This window comes from Solanum verrucosum, unplaced genomic scaffold, assembly GCF_900185275.1.
Source record: "Solanum verrucosum unplaced genomic scaffold, falcon-dt-bn FXZP01000252.1, whole genome shotgun sequence".
In the NCBI taxonomy this organism is placed as follows: Eukaryota; Viridiplantae; Streptophyta; class Magnoliopsida; order Solanales; family Solanaceae; genus Solanum; species Solanum verrucosum.
Genome location: NW_026019988.1, coordinates 7,530,424 through 7,550,446, shown reverse-complemented (window position 1 = coordinate 7,550,446; position 20,023 = coordinate 7,530,424). Strand labels below are relative to the sequence as shown.

General features: G+C 34.9%; 3 protein-coding genes across 3 annotated transcripts; 2 read left to right on the top strand and 1 right to left on the bottom strand.

The window, feature by feature from the left end:
• Positions 1-2,568: 2,568 nt before the first annotated feature.
• On the top strand, positions 2,569-4,891 carry LOC125818888 (uncharacterized). Its single transcript, XM_049498400.1, has 5 exons — positions 2,569-2,693; positions 3,740-3,903; positions 3,979-4,255; positions 4,346-4,515; positions 4,731-4,891. Exons 1-5 carry the CDS (start codon positions 2,569-2,571, stop codon positions 4,889-4,891), a joined length of 897 nt encoding a protein of 298 aa, XP_049354357.1.
• Positions 4,892-6,518: 1,627 nt separating this feature from the next.
• LOC125818867 (uncharacterized) lies at positions 6,519-8,438 on the top strand. The gene is made up of 5 exons (XM_049498381.1): positions 6,519-6,643; positions 7,070-7,233; positions 7,338-7,614; positions 7,721-7,887; positions 8,278-8,438. Exons 1-5 carry the CDS (start codon positions 6,519-6,521, stop codon positions 8,436-8,438), a joined length of 894 nt encoding a protein of 297 aa, XP_049354338.1.
• A 1,061-nt stretch (positions 8,439-9,499) lies between these two features.
• On the bottom strand, positions 9,500-19,879 carry LOC125819127 (tobamovirus multiplication protein 3-like). Its single transcript, XM_049498644.1, has 11 exons — positions 19,736-19,879; positions 18,141-18,231; positions 17,906-17,958; positions 17,725-17,817; positions 17,574-17,645; positions 12,402-12,474; positions 12,254-12,299; positions 11,076-11,139; positions 10,931-10,984; positions 10,588-10,665; positions 9,500-9,896 (listed from the first exon to the last, which is right to left on the bottom strand). Exons 1-11 carry the CDS (start codon positions 19,877-19,879, stop codon positions 9,804-9,806), a joined length of 861 nt encoding a protein of 286 aa, XP_049354601.1. The 3' UTR covers positions 9,500-9,803.
• Between the last annotated feature and the right edge of the window lie 144 nt (positions 19,880-20,023).

Genomic DNA, 20,023 nt, shown 5'->3' with positions numbered 1-20,023 from the left:
TTTTAGGCGGAAATGTATATGAAGATTTATTTCTATTTATTACCTTCTTCTAGGAGCTATTTAACATTCTGTTTCGACGGTCGGTATCTATTGTTTTATACTCCCGAATGTGACAACATTTGATCGGGTACGGTGTTAAAAAATAAATGAAAATTTTGAAATATTTATCAAATTATCCCTTTAAAAATAGTCATATTAAAAAGTAGACTGACTTTTCTCATAAATATATTGGAGTATTATCTTTAAGATTAAATAAGACCAACAAGGGTAAAAGAGGAATTGCACCTTTAAATACTTACTATATAAGGAAATGTGACATTCTTTTTGGGATTGACCAAAAAGAAAATGGTGCCACATAAAATGGGACGAAGGGAGTAATGTATAATTATAGTAGTTAAATAGTATTTCATTCGATAACAATTTTCTAATATTGTATAGTGCCCAACACTCTCTTATATGCTTTCTCTTTGATAACAATGTTCTACTCTTATGTAATAGCATACAACGAATCTTGAGAAGCAAAAGTTCTTTGTGGAAAGAAGTACGATATTGTATTGTGTTGTGTTGTATTGGTATTATATTTTTTTATTCACTATAGTATTTGAATAGATGGTATTGTTCTTCGTAATTACATAATGTCACGTATCAATAATTTAAAGAATAAATTTACAAGAAAAATAGGATATGAGATAAAGTTATTATTGAAAGGAAGGGTAAAAGATAAAATGATGGAAATAAAAAAATTAAAGTAACGCAATAACATTAAATTTGTTATATAAATGGACTTTTCATTGTTAACTAGTGATGAATTTAATGATACAATAAAATAAATGAGTTTTAGTATTCTATTTTATGTTTTGATACCCTAGATAGGTTGTTATTATATTTGAAACTTATGGACTAAATTGTTTACTAAAAAATTGGTCAACCAAACATGATAAAATTGAAAGACTTATACATAATCAACCTCTTAAACTTGTTACAATATTTCATACACTCAAATTAAACTATATTCCAATTGAACACCTCAACTCTTAATTAAGTGTTATAATTATTTAACCAACAAAAAAAAGTGTTGTAATTAGATACTTTGGGTTCAAATTTTGAATAAACCTTTTTGTATGTGTCCTCATTCATCTGTTTGGTAATTAAGTTAACCACATAAAATATGTCATCTTCTTTAATTATATGTATATGTCTCAATAAGCCGCATAAGCTCAAACGTTTTCTACTTAAGGTTGATGTGTACAATCAAATGAGATGTCATATTTATGTGATGAATTTAACCACCTTATAGACAAATGAAAACACACATAAATATTTTTTATATGAAAATGTCTAATTGAAACACTTTATTAGGAGTTGAAGTGTTTAATTGAAACATAACTTAATTTGAGTGTCTAAATGAAATAATATGACAAGTTTAAGGATTTGACCATGTTAAATGTAAAAATATTTTCCTCCGTATCGATTACACACCCTAGACATTATCTGGGTAATTGAATAAAAAAACACTTCACAATTATAGAGTTCCCACTTTATTATTATAATAATTACACACAGTGTAGTCTCACAAATTAAATTTGAAGAGAATAATGTATACTCAGACCTTATTCGTATCTTATACACTACATCAAAACTGATTTATAGTGATAATTAATTGACGACAATAATTTAATAGTCGCAATTCACAATATATGTTTTTAGAGGTAATTACTAGTGACAATTACATTTTAACACTCTTTGTAAATGTCACTAAAACCCATACCAATATCGAATTCAATAACAATTAACTAATACAAATATATATTTTACCACTCTTTATTAATGTGTTGCATTCAAAAGAATCAGAACCTCATGCAAAAGTTTACCATCACAAATCATATTGATAAATCATATGACACAAAAATTTATACCAAAAGACAAAACATTATTTTATGATTCGGCCAATTGACCTACCTATGAAAATAACTAAGAAAATATTGAAACTATATTGAGAGAAAATCTACCCATAAAGAAAACTCTCTAACGATTAAATTAAATTGTAAATGCTATTATGTTCCTCTAGTATAACAAGAGGGTCTATAACTTTCCTTTCCTCTCCAAGCCAATCGATCGCCTTTTTAGTTAACTACGGAACCCACTCGTTTACGGTAAAATAAAACTCAAGTAAGATAAAAAAAAATCATGATAAAATCCTAACGCATATTTATTACCGCTAAATATACCTATTTAATCGTATCTATGTTGTGAAAAGACGTATGAATAGATATATATTGAGATAAAAACAATTGAAGACCTCTTAATTGACTAGGAAAGCTAAGAAAAGGAGGAGTCCATTTGATTATTATTTCATATAATAGTAATGAAATATTTCATTTTTATATATATTGCCAAAAGGTTCAAATAATTATCAACAGTTCATTGACACAATTAAAGTTAATCAGCAACAAAGATATGGGAGGTAGCCAGGTAGGTATGTATCACATATTTTGGTATGTATTGTGTTGTTTAGCTATAAAATTTGTCTGTCGCTAAATCCTGTTTTTTTTTTCTTCAGAAGTAAGCATGGAAAATATTACAAATTCATTCCCAACACGTTACATGTTGAAGATTGAATCATTTTCGTTGCTCTCAGAAAATGATATTTCCAAATACGAATCAAATGAGTCCGAATCCGGTGGCTTCAATTGGTACTTATCTCATCATTAACTTAAAAAAAAATAAAATTGACTAGACTTTCAATTTTATTTTTTTGTCTATGTTTTCACCGATGACATTATCTTAAGGTAAGAGTATATGGAGGTCACAAATTAGGATAGAAGGGAGAAGTTATTTGAGGGTTGTCTCGGTCTCCTATGGGGTAAGCTTGGTGGGTAGATAGTATTAACATTATTCGTGTAGTTTTTTGTTCTTTGATTAGTGCTACTACATGGTTTTTCTTATCACTACAAGAAAAAATGGAATGGGAATTTGTCGGCAATCCCTAGCAATCTGTTGCTAAAACCCTCCTAGCTAATTGAATTTTCTAGTAATTTGTCACCAATTTATAGCTAAATGAGATTAGCATGGAATTTTCACCGTTTAGTGCGAAATTATGTCTGTCATTAATTCCTTGGTTTCTAGTAGTGAATGTTTTGTTTATCACATTGTTATGCTTTCTCCATTATTTTAATGCCTTGTTCTAGCTCGGTATTGTCATTTTTGAATTGTCTTATTACGAGGTAGGGATAAGGCTTGAGTGCACTCTACCATTCTCAAACCCCACTTGCGGGGATTAATACACTAAGGTATGTTGTTGGTTCAAATTAGTCAGGTCATACCTGGTCCTTTTTTTTTTAGCTCATTTCAGCCCAAGTAGCTTTTGGGTTGATTTTAGTCGAACCAATTTATCAACTCATCGCCCTTTTAGCTTGCTCTATTTCAGTTCAAGCCACTCATTTGACACCCCTAACGTGTACCATAGATTGGTAAACGAATACAATAAAGGGTAAATTGTAATGAGCTATGAAGCTATGGTTCAGACAAGTAACTAACTTTACTTTCCTCTCGTCTTGTGGTTTTTCTTCTCTTATTTGTTTTCCGGTGAGATGTCTGGAAAGCTGGACGCGTTGCTCATTGAGTAGAATTGTTATTAGTCCTCTGGCTATAGACTTGTTTCCATATTGTCACTTCTTTATTTTTTAATTTTTGAAAAGAAAGATTGTTTAAAACTTCCTAATTCATGAACATGTGATAGGAAAATGATCATTCATCCTAACGGAGATGGAGATGGAACAGGCCATATATCTATATACTTGGCTGTTATTGGGGCAAGCTTGTTGGATTCTGTTTGCGAGGTGAATGCCTCGTTTAGCTTCTTGATATTTGATCAAATTCATGACAACTTTACTGTAATGAAAGGTATTAAGACATTATTTTCCTCTTGACAGACATCTTTTGTGGCCCAAGTATAGGACTAAATTTGTTTTGATGCAGGAATGGAGAGGCGTTTTCGCAATATCAAGACTGAATGGGGTTTTTCGAAATGTATCAGTCATAAAACATTCAAATATCCGTCTAATGGTTACCTTGTTGATGACAAATGTATCTTTGGAGTTGATGTCTATGTCATCAAGAATCAGCGAATAGGTGAATGTATGTCCTTATTGAAAGGCACCGAGCTTTATAAGAACGAATGGAAGATTACCGAGTTCACAAAATTGAAGAAAAGAGTGTACTATTCTGAGGAGTTTACTGTTGAGGGATATAAATGGTATATAGTTTATTTATGCCTTGAACTTACTTGTCCACTAAATTTTAACGCTGTAACTTTACGGGTACTTGATGTGTTTGGAATATGCAGGAAACTTTTGTTATATCCTACAGGTGATAGCAGGCAAAATGGTCAGAATATCTCCATCTTTCTTGAATCAGTTGATGCTAAAGGCTTTGATAGCCAAAAAAGTGTCAAAGCAAAGTTTAGCATTTCCGTCAAAAACCAGATTAGTGGTTATAAACATCACAAGAAGAGTGGTACTTTCTCTTGTTCCTTTTCCTCAATAAATAGTATATTATCTGCAGTCTGATTTCGAAGGGGATGAAAGCATGAAAGAAGACACAAGAATATATATATATCGTAAACAGCCTCTCTGCCTTCTCAAGATAGGGGTAAACCCCTGCACCCCCACCCCCTTCTCCCTCAATTTGTTGGTTTCTACATCTGGTTATTTGACATTGTTCTCTTGTAGGTGGTGTAAATTGGTATTCAGCTACTGCATCCGGATGGGGCTGGTCATCATTTATGCCATGTTGTGAATTTAATGATCCTAAAAAGGGCTTTCTAATTGAAGACTGTTGCATTTTGGAAGCTGAGGTTTCTGTTGTTGGCGTTGTTAATTGTTTAACTTAATCTTCGGATTAAGACTTTAATGGGCTAGTATTCTTGAACTATGTTCTTTAATTTGGCCGCACATAATTGAGATTTTGCCATTTGAACTTTGATCATTTTACTGGTGCCATTAACTTGTTTAAGCTGTGTGTGGTTAAATATAATACAAGGCTCCCTCTAATGTTATGGTTGGCATTATTTATACTGGTTGAGTTTCCAGAAATGAGAAACTGTGGCAGGGGATGGGATGGCCCGGCTCGGTTTAAGTAGGCCGGTTGTCCCAGCCCCGGTGATAACCGGGTTGGTTGATGGGGCAGACAAGTGGAAAATTCTCTTAGCCTAGCCTGGCCCGGTTGGACCTGGTCTCGGTTGGATCCAGACTCATCAGCCCTGCCGAATGGCTAGTGGGCCTTAAAATGTCTCTTTTAGCCTCTCCCTACACTTCTAAATTTTTTTACCCAACGAACGAATACATGGGAGGTTCTACCTATGGCATTTTCTACTCCTACTTTTCATACAAAGAGAATGAGCAGCATGGAAAACTTGGAATGTTTACAGAATGCTTATCGCTTTCAATTCAGTTTATTCTAAGTGGTCCATTGGGTAAGTAGTGAAGGGAAGAGGTCTATACTCATTGTCGTAGCTAAAAGGGTTCTCTTCCTTACTTGTTTTAATCCCAAACTTTAATAAAACTACAGGAAAGGTCTTCTCAGGGAAAGGAGTTTCAAATCACAATGTGGGTCGTTACATAAGCAACGAATGAGTGGGGAGGAGACAATAAACTTAGTATATACTTATGAAACTTGTTTTTTCTACTTCCATTAAGGAAATCATTTTCTTTATTTTTTAAGGAACTTGTTTTCTACGGAAAATGTTTATTAAAATTTTTGTCCAAACATGATAAAATTGGAAGGCTTAATACATAGCCAACCATTTAAACTTGTTAGAATATTCCATTTATACGTTCGAACTAATACATGATGCAATTGAACACCTCAACTCCTAATTAAGTATTTCAATTAGACACTTCAGATTCAATTTTTGTATGTGTTCTCATTCGTTTGTTACTTAATTAAGTTAACTACATAAAATATGTCATCTCCTTTATTTATATTCATCCGCCACAAATAAGTCATAAAACTCCAGACGTTTTCTACTTGAGGTTGGTGCGTATAATTAAAAAAGATGTCACATTTTATATGATTAATTTAATCACATAATAAACTAATGAAAACACACTCAAATATTTTTTACAAAAATGTCTAATTGAAACACTTCATCAGGAATTGAGGTGTTTAATTGTGTTAATTATGGTATATTTAGATAGTATAGATATGAAAATATTTATATATGGTATGATTAGATAGTCTAGATATAAGAATATTCCCTAATCCTTTTAATTAGGCAGTTAGAATATTATGCAATATTTTATTAGTTTCTTTACTTATTTATTTTATATATATATAACAAGAAGTGATCATAAAAGTTAATTAGCAAAAGAGACATGGGAGGTAGTGTCAGCAACAGAGCCATGGGAGGTAGTATCAGCTACAAAATTTGTCTGTCGCTAAATATTGTTTTTTTAAAAGTAGTTTATACATCATATGCAAAATGTTAACTTTTTTAAATTTCCATTTCAGAAGTAAACATGGAAAATATTACAAATTCATTACCAAGACGTTACTTGTGGAAGATTGAATCATTTTCGTTGCTCTCAGAAAATGGTACTTCCAAGTATGAATCAAATGAGTTCGAATCCGGTGGCTTCAATTGGTACTTGCTCATCATTATTGACTACATTTTCAATTTTATTTTTTCTTTTAAAGACGGGGTAGAGTTAGGTCGAAGAAGTACTAGAGAGAGGTGATTAGATAGGACATGATATGAAACAGCTTCACCGAGGACATGACTATAGATAGGAGAGTACTGAGTAGAAGGTATTTGAGGGTTGTCTCGCTCTTCTTAGATTATTGCTATTGCCTCTTGTTTCTTATGCTTCGATTATCACATTATTATTCTACTATGTATGGTATGTTACATATGCCTTACTCCATTATTTGTTGTGCCTTGTTCTACCTCTGTATTGGCTTTTTCAAATTTTCTTGGTATATGTTACTTGAGAGCCAAATTTCTTTCAGAAAACCTCTCTATCTCCACGAGGTTGAAAAGAAAGTTTAAAATTTCATGAACATGTGATAGGAAAATGATCATTTATCCTGATGGAGATGTAGATGGAGCAGGCCATATATCTGTATACTTGGCCATTATTGGGAAAGGTTCCCTACATGCTGTTTGGGCGGTGAATGTCTCATTTAGCTTCTTGATATTCGATCAAATTCACGACAACTATAATGTAATGAAAGGTATAGTCTTTTCTTTCACTCTATGACATTATTTTCCTCTTGACAGACGGTTACTTTTACATCTTTTGTGGCCAAATTCTATGACTAAATTTGTTTTGATGCAGGAATGGAGAGGCATTTTCGCAATATCAAGACTGAATGGGGCTTTTCGAAATGTATCTCTCATAAAACATTCAAAGATCCCTCTAATGGTTACCTTGTTAATGACAAATGTGTCGTTGGAGTTGACGTATATGTCATCAAGAACCAGGGAATAGGTGAATGTATGTCCTTATTGAAAGGCACCAAGGTTTATAAGCACAACTGGAAGATTACTAAGTTCACAAAATTGAAGAAAAAAGTGTACTATTCTGAAGAGTTTATTGTTGATGGTTATAAATGGTATATATAATATGTTGTTATTTCTTTGAGAAAATACGTTAAATCCCTCTTGAACTTACTTTAACACTGTAACTTTACGAGTACTTGATGTGTCTGGAATATGCAGGAAACTTTCGTTATATCCTACAGGTGACAACCGACAAAATGGTAAGAACATCTCCGTCTTTCTTGAATCAGTTGATGCTAAAGGATTTAATCGCCAAAAAAGAGTCCAGGCAAAATTTAGCATTTCTCTCAAAAACCAGATTGGTGGTGAACATCACAACAAGAGTGGTACTTTCTCTTGTTCCTTGATTTCCTGCAGGATTTGTTAAATGTTTGATACGAAAGAAAATGTTTTCATTTATCGCAACTCTATAGCATGAAAAAATGATGACCATACAAAATAATTGTCATTGAACTTAGTTCTTTAATAAACCACTTTCAATCAGTACCAAATCAAACTCTCTAGAGTTGATTTGTTTGTTCTGATTTTGAAGGGGATGAAAACATGTAAAAAGTCACAAGAATATACACATACATACAATGGACAAAATGATGATATGTATATAGATATATATATATATCGTAAACAGCTTCTCTGCGTTCTCATGATACCTTCCCCCTCAATTGGTTGGTTTCTACATCTGGTTTTTTGAATAATTTGACATTGTTCTGTTACAGGTAGTTCAAATTGGTATTCAGCTGCTACAAAGGGTTGGGGCTGGTCATCATTTATGCCATGTTGTGAATTCAATGATCCTAAAAAGGGCTTTCTTATTGAAGACTGTTGCATTTTGGAAGCTGATGTTTCTGTTGTTGGTGTCGTTAATTCTTTAACTTAAAAATCTTTGGATTAAGACTTTAATGGGCTAGAATTCTTGAACTATGTTCTTTAATTTTGCTTCATACATCTCTCTGTTTCCTTTGGCTACACTGAATTGAGATCTTGCCATTTAAACTTTGATCATTTTACTGGTGCCATTAATTGATTTGTTGACTTGTTTAAGCTGTGCAACATATACTATGAGTTCAGCCAAAGCACTTGATCTTATGAGGTGATCGCGCAGTCACAACCCAAAGTGAGTGTTATGCTCTGCGCGATCACCTCTAGCTCATGCACAAGTGCTGCATGCCTGTCTGCCTTGTGAGAAATATCACTGACCTGTCTAGCCCGTCTTGCGCGATTGCACCCAAACTGTATGATAGTGCAGGCCTTTCCTTCTTGTGAACCCCTGGTGTCCCAATCAAAACCAACCAAATAAGTCTTAAATAGTCAAATATAATTTGTACAAAGTTTTCAAACATGAAATTGAGCATTTTAACAAAAGTAAAGGCGTGATCAAGGAGAATGGTTGTTAGAAATGCTGAAATGCAAGTGCACCAACCAGTACTCTTCATTAAAAGAGAGGTAGGTGTATGACTAGCAATTTATCTCTCTGGAGAAGACAATCATCTTCAAGGAACAGCCTTTCTTCAAAATTCTCTGAAGGGGTCGATCCTCTCATCCCGTTTGGCTATTATATAAGTGTTGACGTAGGCTCGCAAACCATACGTGAGCTATCTCGTACGGTTCTTCCTTCTGCAAATTTAATCTCACTGTAATATTCCAGGTACAATTCATAACATCTACTTTGTTCTATGCATCATAATATTTTGCTCTTTGCTATGTATCACGTAGATATTGATTCTCTGTGTGTAACCAAGCACAACCTAAGAGTGTTCCAAACTAGCACGCCACGAAATAAGACTTGAAATATGGGGGAAAAGAATACAACAACAATGTACCCAACATAGTCCTACAAAGTGCGGGTTGGGGAGGGTAGTGTGTACATGAGACATTGCCCCTACCTCAGAGGTAGAGAGATTGTTTCAAAAAGACCTTCCGACTCAAGGAAAAAAGAGATGGGGGGAAAGAATAATCAATTGAAATCTGAAACATACAAATATGAAGATAATTACACTAGAAATAACACAACTTCTTCCACAACTCTTGCTTCAAGACTACAAACAAATTACAGACATAACTAATATCTGCAGAGAACAAACTATTTTTCCAAGAGTCCTGATGAACCATGCTCCACGTACAATATCTCACTATATGGTCTTTGCTTCAAACACTTATAGGTAAGACGAGTATCGTAAAAGCCAACTCATCTGATACCCTGATCCCAGAGCTTGATTTCCATCATCCAATGCACACTGTTGTATCAGCGAATAGGGTGGTACTGTGTGATCCCTCGCTTTGGAGGCAACTTCCTCAAAATGAAAAGGACGAGCGAAGAAGGTAGAATCTCTACCAACTGCAAAGAGTTGACAGAAGTCTGGTCATCCTCAAAACATATAAACTTCTTTTAAAGCACTTAAAAATGTTAACAAAGGCCAAAAAGTCCAAATCTCGAACACTCATGAGTCAAATTCCCATCAAAATGCACCTAAGATAGGACACAAGGAATACAAATATGACTTTAAATTCAATACACACACTCAACCCTCCTACACCCATTGTTTCACCAAGATGCTTTAAAAACAGCAACATATCCAATATAGTCTCAAGTGGGGTCTAGGAAGGGTAGAGTATAGACCCTTGGCAGGCAGAGAGAGGTTAGAGAGGTTGTTTCTGATAGACCCTTGGTTCAAGGAAAGCAAAAAACACAACATTGATGAAGACATAAGCAGAAACAAAATGACCAGGATGCTTTAAATTGGAGATTCGCAAACTAAAATACCATTGACATAAACAAGAACCTCTCAGCTCCTGACAAAGGAATTACTTAGGTAAAAAGGACCTGGGAAGAAGTTTTGACACATGAAAACAGGGTGTAGCATGCGACAAACTGGTAAATCAAATCGTTTATCCAATTAAATTATGATTTGGAGGTTGTCCGTTACACTTACTAACTGCAAATGTTGATCTTCTTCACTGGAACATAAAGAATAATGTGCGAAACAAAAGCAAGTTAACACTAAAGGTTCAGTGTTGTTAGAACTTACCAGATAGTATACAAAATTTAAAATTGGATGGTACAAAACATCAAGATCCGCAGCTTCATCAAATGCATTGAAACACATCTGCGACGCAAACGATAAGAGAAATAAGAGTAAGATGGATAGAACAAAGTTAGTTTCATTACCTTCTTAAAAACTTCAGTTGAATTCCTAGAAGTATAAACTAAGACTAATTTACAACAATATTTACAATATAAAAATACCATATAGGGAGAACCCACAGAGGTCAATCACACATCACAATGTGGATGGACTCCTTTGCAAGGCTTTCTGTGGTATGGTCATAATTCAGTTAAGAATAGTTTATTAACAAGAAATGTGGTCTTACCATAATGCATCTAATCAGGAAGCATGAAAAACATATTGTTGTCACATAACCAACCTGCAGATACCAAAATATATATGTAGAGTTAGATGACATTAAACAAGAAGAACACCAACTAATAATGAAAGATACATAGTGAGCGACATACTTCCTGTAGTTTCTTCTGTCTCCCCTTTGATTCTACAGGGAAACGCTGTAACATAAGGAAAAGCCTGCAAGAGGTGATGTAAGGTGAAGGAAAATTGTGATCATCAAATAGGTATCAACACATGACTTATCCACTTAACATGTTTTTTCACCTCAAACTATATTGAAGTGTGTATGAACCAAAGGTGAAGGGACAAACTAAACGAACATGTAGAACCTACTTCCCATAGCATGCAAAGAGTGAACTCATATCAATATTAATCAGGACCTAATTAGGTTACACACTACACATTTCAAAATTACAATGCAGGAGATTTTGTTAGCACAAATCTAGTAGATGAATAAGCAAAGTAAAAATTTTAGACGATTATAGCAGCTAAAATGTCACTATATCCTTGTATACCAGTACATAGAGTTCTATCATGCAGCGAGTCTTATGTATTCATAGTGGCGGGATTATTGTCGGCTCCGTCATGATGCAAATCCCTACAAGTGCTTTTTTTTGTTGCTGAGAGCCAAGAATTGCAGCTAAGATGTTATAAGTTTTGGCTGAGAAATGAGCAAGTTAAGAAAAAGGAGCTCACGGTCCTATGATTCAACGAAGTTATCAATCACAATGTGTCGAACACAAGTTTGGTGCCAATGAAAATAGTCAAATGTTGGGCAACAACAGGAAGGCACCAGGGTGTAAAGCATAGCAATATGGACTGCTATAGATAAATGATAAAACCGTATGCATTGGCAATCAGAGGTCGAACGATATCTACTACCTGGGATGCAGCTTACTATAGGAAATACCTAAGTTCAGAAAAAGGTGATCCCAGAGACTCAGCTTAATTAATCTCAGAAAGGTTAAAATATATGGATTTGCATCTGGGTACATAGATCATTGCTTATCCAAAAGAAAATCTTGAGCAAAGCATACAGCAATTACACAGCATAACTAACAGACATTTACGAAAATGGAAGTGGTTAAGGCTTTCGTAGAAGAGGTTTAAGGCTCTGTATAGCCATTAGGCATATATTCTTTCGATAAACATAGACAATTTCTCACAAAGGACAGAAATAAATGCACGGCATATGAATGCTGCTTGTTCTTGTGCTTCTAAGATGTGTGGTTACACCAACACACACCTTCAGAGGTTAGATCCAATCACTGGTAAAGAAATTAGATCTTACCTTCCTCCATAAAGAAGAAACCCCAAGGCTGCAAATAGAGATACACCTGCAAAATAATGCAAGTACAAAAGAAAATGTGTCAGTGCAGTTGCAACATATCCACGCAATAGAAAATATATTTAAAATAAGTTAACCATAAGACACAGACCTGCAAAGAACGCCTTAGATAAGATGACAAGTGCTGGAACAGGCTTCCACCATATTATCAGCCATAATATGATCTGAACAATTCAATAAGAAAGAGAAAAAATCAAGCAATGAACATCCACAAAGCATCTATAACCATGAAAAGAATTATCATTTTCTCATATACTGTTTTATCTACGAGGTAGACCGGCTACATTATATGGTAGTAAATGTTGGACCGCTAAAGTCCCACATATCAAAAGATGAGTGTTGTAGAGATGTGAATACTAGAATGGAAGTGCGGTCCTATAAGATTAAATAAAATTAAAAACAAGCACATTCACCCGAAGGTGCACATAATCGAAGATAAAAATGAGAGAAGGTCGCTTGAGATGATTTACTCATGTTCTGCATTGACCTACAAATTCACCGATCCATGTGAAACTATGGTGAATGAAGGCAAGGGGACGAGGTAAACCTAAAATTACATAGAAGGAAGCTGTAAAGACCTACAATTCAGGACAAAATGAAAGAAGAAGATTCATATAGTTGATATCTTCTAGTTAGGAATACGTTGTCTTGCTAGTGCGTTGATTTTGAACCTATTGCTTTTCCAGGAATACTTCAACTAATCATAGATTTATATCCGAGGAAAAACCTAGAATTTTTTAAATAATATCAGTATCATTATTGTTAGAATATTAAATTATAGTGTCCCACATGAGAAAAGGGTTATTATATACTATCAAAATAAAACCAAAACAAAGGGCTCAGTATAATAATGTAGATACGCATCTTAATCATAATTTCCGTGTCTTTAGTTCTCGCATAGTATTAGAGCTTTGGTGAGAAACATTCAGGAAAGAAACCACAGTCAGACAATCATTGTGAATCAAATTTAATGACTCTCTAAGATATATCCAATTCCATTCACAAGGTTAAATGGAATTGCATTGTATCTCTATATTTTTGTTGTAAAGAGATAGGATTAGAGGATTCAGATCAACTTAGGATCCTTGTAAGTATTATGCTTTTTGTTCTTTTCTGAATTTTTTAAAGGTATATGCTGAAGAATACAATGTTTACCAATTCTCAAAATTTAATGACTCTCTAGGGATGTTTTGCATGAAATGTGTGTCCGACAGTGTTGTGCGAAAACCAACATCACCACAGAGTTCCCCACCCTCCGACAGTCTCCCATCCACGTGCTCTCATGTGCACATAAGAGTGGATGCTCCAGCATCAGACCACACGTCGAGTGCGTGTTCGGACGACTTCCAAAGCTGATTCTTAGTTCATGGAGCTCCCCTTCTGATTCTGACTAGACCGATAGATATTTGGTTATCTTCCATCACTGAAATAATGTGTTTTTCGGCATTACAGTTGATTTTTTTTCTCAGCCTTCTCCACTGTTTCAGCAGAGTTTTGACTCTTTCAAATTCTCAAGCATTTGAAGAGTGTGCAACCCTTCCAGGTCCACTTTGCAATTTTCAGTCATTGTTTGGCTGAATTTTCACTGTTAAAAACTGGTGTAGACCTTTCTTCAATCCAATTTGTGATTTGGGTTTGATATTTTTGTTGCTTAGGGGGAGCCTAGTAACCTTGTATGCGGATTGAACCAGTCCCTCTATGATTTGAAGTATCTCCTCGAGCCTGGTTTGAAAGTTCAACACAATAATTCAGGGGTTCAGCACAACTCCTAATGAAGCTGATCATTTTGTGTTTTACCGTCATTCTGCTTCAAATCTGTGTATTTATGCTTCATCGGTGTGGCCTAGTGGTCAATGGAGTGGCTGAGAACCCTGAGGTCTTACATTCAAAACACAGTGGAGCCAAAAAAACATTAGATATCATCTGTCCTAGCCTTGGTGGACAAGTTACCTGATACCTATTGCTGGTGGAAGGTAGATACCTACTCGTGGAATTAGGCGAGGTGCGCGACAGCTTGCCCCGACACCATGGTCATCCAAAAAGAAGATATTGTTATCACTGCAATAATAAGGATGGTATCCCTAAATTCATGCACCATCTCACTGAAGTATTTTCTAGGTATTGAGGTTGCTCAGACGCAGGATGGGATAACTACACAGTGATCCTGGAAGATATAGACGATTAGTTGGTAAGTTGAATTATCTCACAGTGACTATACTTAACATTTCTTTTCTTGTGTGTTGTAAGTCATTTTAAGAATTCTCCCTTATTAATCTTAGAGGATCGAGGCAATGAGTAGATCGTTGGATATATAGACATTGATTAGGCAGGATCACTTTTTGATAGCTTTCTACATCTGGATATCGTATTTTAGTAGGAGGTAATTTGTGTCCTTCCCACTAAGAAGCATAGCGGGGTTACTCGATCTAATGCAGAAGTAGAATATCAAGCCATGGTTGTAGCAACTTGTGAGCTAATTTGGATCAACTAAGAGCCTGTTTGGATTGACTTAAAAGTTGGTCAACCCTACTTGTAAGTCATTTTTAACTTTTAAAAGTGTTTGGCAAGATTAAAAATAACTTTAAAATGACTTTAAAAAAGTTAAAAATCAAAAGTAGGTCTCCCCCTACTTTTTATTTTTTGACTTAAAAAGTCATTTAAGTTTGACTTTTTATTTTTTTTGACTTAAAAGCTACTTTTTTTTAAGCCAATCCAAACGGGCTCTAACTCATGAAGTCCAAGTTCAAGAAGGAATTTAAATGATTAGGAGTTTGATAAGCTGGTAGAACTTCTTGGCAGCCTTCGAAATAACTCAACCATTACTCAAAATAGGGACAGATTTATTGGGCAGCAATAAGAGTGGCTAATACTCAATTAGAGCTAGTTATGCAACCTTTGAGCTCCAACAAGGAAATGATCGGCTAGTGGCCCTACAAACTTATAAGGAAGACTAGAATACCTCCAAAGAATAGTGTTTTTTGCTGGATAACACCAAATGTAGCATGTTTGACCCAGGACAATCGCAGCAAAAGGGGTTTGCAGATTGTTACACATGCCATATGTGCAAAAGCAACACGGAATCTATCAATCATCTATTTTTTTTCATAGTCCTGCTGCAACAGACACGTGGTCTACGATTCTATCACTTTTTGGACTGCAGTGAACAATGTCATGCAGTGCCGGTAAGCTTTTGTGAGTTGGAGCTCCTGGAAAGTTGAGAAGTCCATCAAGAAAATCCAGTCTATGGTTCCTGCTGCTATTTTGTGGTGCTTCTGGTCAAAAAGGAATCAAAGATGTTCTGATGGCATCTCAACTTTCACATCTCTACTCAAGGTTAGATATTTGTCCTTCCTTTTTGTTGGCTGAACCGTTCAAATTTATCAGCTCTATTGTCTTAATAATAGATTTTTTGGTTTCTTCTAAGGAGTTGATATGTTCTTTTATTTTGTAATTCCTGCATCTACTGGATGCTTTTGCTATTAGTACATCACTTACTTCATCAAAAGAAAAAAAATACTCTCAAGAGATATTATTACAAATATTTTTGACAATGTTATTATTACAAAAATTAGTGAAGTCAAATGATTAGCTTGCGGATATTTCATCAAGTCCCTCACTAGTCCTCATACTTAGTTACATGAGTAATAAGCTCGGATTGGTACATATGACTTACATGCATAAGCTTAAGGAGAGTGTTAGAAGATTAATGTATATAGTATTGAACTTAAGTGGATAAACATGATTAGTGAGGATTCATAAAGCCAACTTCAACTTGTTCGGAATCGGGGCATAGTTGTTGTTTCATGTGAAAGTACTATAACAGGACATAAGCTTGTGTAATGTCCGACTCTGGCAATGAGCATTCACCAAACACAGTATCCCTTCTTGATAAGACATCTTCAAACTTAGAAAACCAGTCCTATTCATGTAATTTAAATGTGAAGTTCCCGTATCATAGTGGTGAAATTGAAGTATAGTTACTAGTACTAGTGCTTCATTCTTTTTACTTTGGATGTGTACATTTGGGGGTTGATGGGTGGGTTAAGGGTCGGACATGTGTGACCTATCCAAGAGCAACATGAATAGACTTGTTGAGCTTGTACTGGGTGGATAGTAGTTCAAGCCAAGCTGAATGCTGGTTATATAACTAATAAGATTCAGAACCTATTTAATGATTTATGATTGATAATAGCTACAAAATGATCTTTGCCAAAGGCATTCATCAAATTCCACCAACTCATCATCTTTTACAGCCCATTTATTGCTTGATTCAAGACCAGAACTAATCACCCCAGTCCACACTAATTTGACCACCTGTGAGCAGCTAATAAAATAATTCAACGAATTGCATTTATGTGGACCATATGGAAAGGAAGAAATAGGAGAGTTTTGATGGTATAGAGAATAGTCTCTTATCCCTTAGTTTTTTTAATGAGATCCTACAAGCATAGAAGAGTGTGTGTTGTTAGTAGAAAATCAACTTTTTTTGGTATGATTTTCCTACTTTTTGGTATACTTCTCTGTAGGGACATTTATTGCTTTTTATAAATAAAATGTGATGCTTCATCCCAAAAAAAAAGAAGAAAATGGTGAATCAAACATTTTCTAGATGGAGAGAATCTATCAAACGCAGACAGCATACGGTCCTTTTAGATAGAATCATCTTTAATTCTTTATACTTGCCTTAAGATTAATCCTCAATAAGATTCTAGAATTTGAAGTTTAACAACAGGGGTATTTAATTTGGAGTATGATTTCACTTCAACTGTCTTCGTCTCGACTATGCTTGCTGAAATACAATGCTGTCTCCCCTTTCAATAGGCTTCAAGAGATTCAGACGGCAAATATATAAAACAATATAAGTTCCAATGTCGTAAACTACTTGCATGGCTGCAACAACTGGGATACTCCCCCCCGCCCCCCAAAAAAGAGGAAAAAAGGAACTAGTAGTTTTCAGTAGTCATTCACTCCTCCCTTTTCCTCTTTGGAATTTTAAATTAAGCCGATGTTTAGTTAAGAATAAATAACGCAAACTAAAGTAACAAATAAACGCAACCAAAAAGTAAAAAAAAAAGACCTCTGTTGAACTTGAGAAATATTGAGAACATGAAACGACAATTATTGTTTGTAAGACTAGTCTTGTCAAATTCAATCTGGCAAAATAATTTTTGGTTTAAACCATTTCAATATTTAAAGAGTTAATTTAACTCGAAAGCACCAAAGTTTTTCAGAAGAAAGTGTAGCACGAGGACTAAATATTTACCTGAATAGCATAAACCACTCCATTAATTGTGAAGAAACTAGGCCTAAGAGCATCAGTAGATACAGCACGTGCCTGCAACAGGAAAAGCAGATATATTAAGCTTGAGAATTGACACAAACTGCAAAACATTCAGTTGAGAGCACACGCAAACCTGATAGTATATCTCAGCCCAGAATAATACTAGAAGCGCAAAAGTTGTGAAGAATGCAAGACTTGGCATATCAAGCAAGATGTGTTGGATAATCTACCAAAACATTACATGTACGGTTACAAGATGAAAGAGACCAAGATAAAAACGGCAACAAGACATGTAACCAATGTCAGTGGCTAACCTCAGGGTTCAACTTCTGAACATCCCGACGAAATACAAAAACCAGAGAGCGAACTACCAAAGGAGAAAAACACAACTTCAATACAATATAAACCTAACAGATCAAAGCAAAGTGAAATGTAAAGGAAAAATGTTCATTTTTCCCCTAGTATAACCAGACTATAATTTGAAAAACACCTCATAATATTTCCATGAGGATGTTTCCAACATAAATAATCACAAAAGAAGATACCAACCCCCATTCACCAAGAAATTGAGGAAATGGAAGACTTTCTGAGTGGTCCATCCATACTCGGGAACTCTCATTTGAATCCGGATTAATTGCACCTGCAAATTGACAAAGTTAGAAACAACTCTGCAGAATCATAAATACACTAAAGCATTGATGTCACAGACGATATCTGCTTTAGAACACATATTAAAATGGCTATTGGATAAGGAAGAAAAATTATAGACAAGGAAATTCAGATCATTATCCAAAATCAACTAAGGACACAGATAAATGATAAAACCAACCTATAGCTGTTTCCAGTTTCAAACTGGAAGTGAATGAATGCATAGTGTAGGCCCTTTTTATTTAGCATACATCAGGCAAATTTACAGGCAACTAGGAAGAGCAACTCTACACCGATTTCTATTACAAAAGATGTTTAATATATGCAGATATCTGTCATGGTAAACTAAAAACATCAATGGACATCAATATCAATTTACGAATTACCCAGTTCACCTTAAGTTACCTTCCTACCTCCGCCCATGAGAGCTTTGCAAAGCATAGCCAGTTCCAAGTCCAAATAAAGGATGAGGATAGCATTAGATTGATAAATCCTCCAAAGGATACAGAATATTCATGTTGCTAACCAATTTGAAGTGTAATTAAATGATTAATATGATCCTATCTCAACCACCCCCCCCCAAATCCAAAACACGAAAGTACAAACATTGCTATTTGATGTGTTTAGATTCTTTTCGGAAAACACGGGTTTTTTAAATCCTTTGGATGACTTTCCACTATAACCTCAGTCCATTTATTGGTCTAAACAAAATACGACTCATTTAAAATGATTATTTAAATCAACAATCATAAAAAGAATCTTTCTATGGGATTACATGTATTCTATATTTATTTAGGTTACCAACTGTCAATTCCTTCCTACTCGCAGCATGCTCTTCATGATCTTGCCAAATGATTCAATTGCCATGGTAATAAAGCATGTAATTCTCTATTTAAGGTTCTACCAACAACTGTAACCCCCCACCACCCACACACGATGCGCGCAAACCTTGCAAACAACACTCAAGTTTCAGTCTTTTTTGAGAAATGGCAATTGTATTGATAAAACCACCAAGAAGGTGCAACAAGAAGATTTACAGACCAAAAGCAAAAGCATATCCATCTCAAGTTTCATTCTTTCTTGCTAAATACATCCGACATAACATAACTCTAACATTGCTCACTTTCAATAAAACTCACAGAACCCTCAGTTAAACTATTCATTCAACAGATTAAAAATCCTGAATTTCAACAACAATATACTCAGTTTAGTCCCATAAGACGGGTTTTAGAGGGGTTGTTTCCAAACGACCCCACCTCAGGTTAACACAAATTAGGAAAAACCCCAAATTGTATTACACCCAAATAGAAAAAAGCTAACAATCAACAAATACCCAAAATTTTCATATATCTCTAAACACAAATAGCATAAGCAAAAATTTACCAAATATCAACATCCAATTCCAGTAAATAATCAATCAATACAGCTCAGCTACATAAATTATCTACTATTCATTCAAAATTCATCACAGTTAAATCAAAATAGGGATAAATTACAAGAGCAACAGCAGAAACGACGCCGTATAAGATCGCAAGGACATAGAAAATACGGTCTTGCCAAATAGGAGATTCATTCACTTCATCCCACCAGCTTATTGCCGCCGTCGACGACGGCTCCACCGCCGTTTCAACCCAACCCATCGCCGGATATCCGAAATTAGACACCAAAAAAAAAGAAACGAAATTTTAGGGAATTTTTTCTTTGATCGGAAAATTATTGAGTCTAAAACGGCCGGCGAGAAAGGAGAGAAGCACGGCGGCGTTACCCGAATGTTCTAGGATTTT

What these genes read in the sequence shown, in the direction of transcription:
- LOC125818888 (XM_049498400.1), top strand. Translation starts at nt 2,569, where the DNA reads ATGGAAAATATTACAAATTCATTCCCAACACGTTACATGTTGAAGATT. An exon ending in GAATCCGGTGGCTTCAATTG is followed by an intron (nt 2,694 to 3,739) that starts GTACTTATCTCA and finishes AACATGTGATAG; the next exon opens with GAAAATGATCATTCATCCTA. An exon ending in TAAACATCACAAGAAGAGTG is followed by an intron (nt 4,516 to 4,730) that starts GTACTTTCTCTT and finishes GTTCTCTTGTAG; the next exon opens with GTGGTGTAAATTGGTATTCA.
- LOC125818867 (XM_049498381.1), top strand. Translation starts at nt 6,519, where the DNA reads ATGGAAAATATTACAAATTCATTACCAAGACGTTACTTGTGGAAGATT. An exon ending in ATTGTTGATGGTTATAAATG is followed by an intron (nt 7,615 to 7,720) that starts GTATATATAATA and finishes TGGAATATGCAG; the next exon opens with GAAACTTTCGTTATATCCTA. An exon ending in TGAACATCACAACAAGAGTG is followed by an intron (nt 7,888 to 8,277) that starts GTACTTTCTCTT and finishes GTTCTGTTACAG; the next exon opens with GTAGTTCAAATTGGTATTCA.
- LOC125819127 (XM_049498644.1), bottom strand. Translation starts at nt 19,879, where the DNA reads ATGGGTTGGGTTGAAACGGCGGTGGAGCCGTCGTCGACGGCGGCAATA. An exon ending in GAGTGGTTTATGCTATTCAG is followed by an intron (nt 12,475 to 17,573) that starts GTAAATATTTAG and finishes TGAATTGTTCAG; the next exon opens with ATCATATTATGGCTGATAAT. An exon ending in TAAATTTTGTATACTATCTG is followed by an intron (nt 9,897 to 10,587) that starts GTAAGTTCTAAC and finishes AACTCTTTGCAG; the next exon opens with TTGGTAGAGATTCTACCTTC.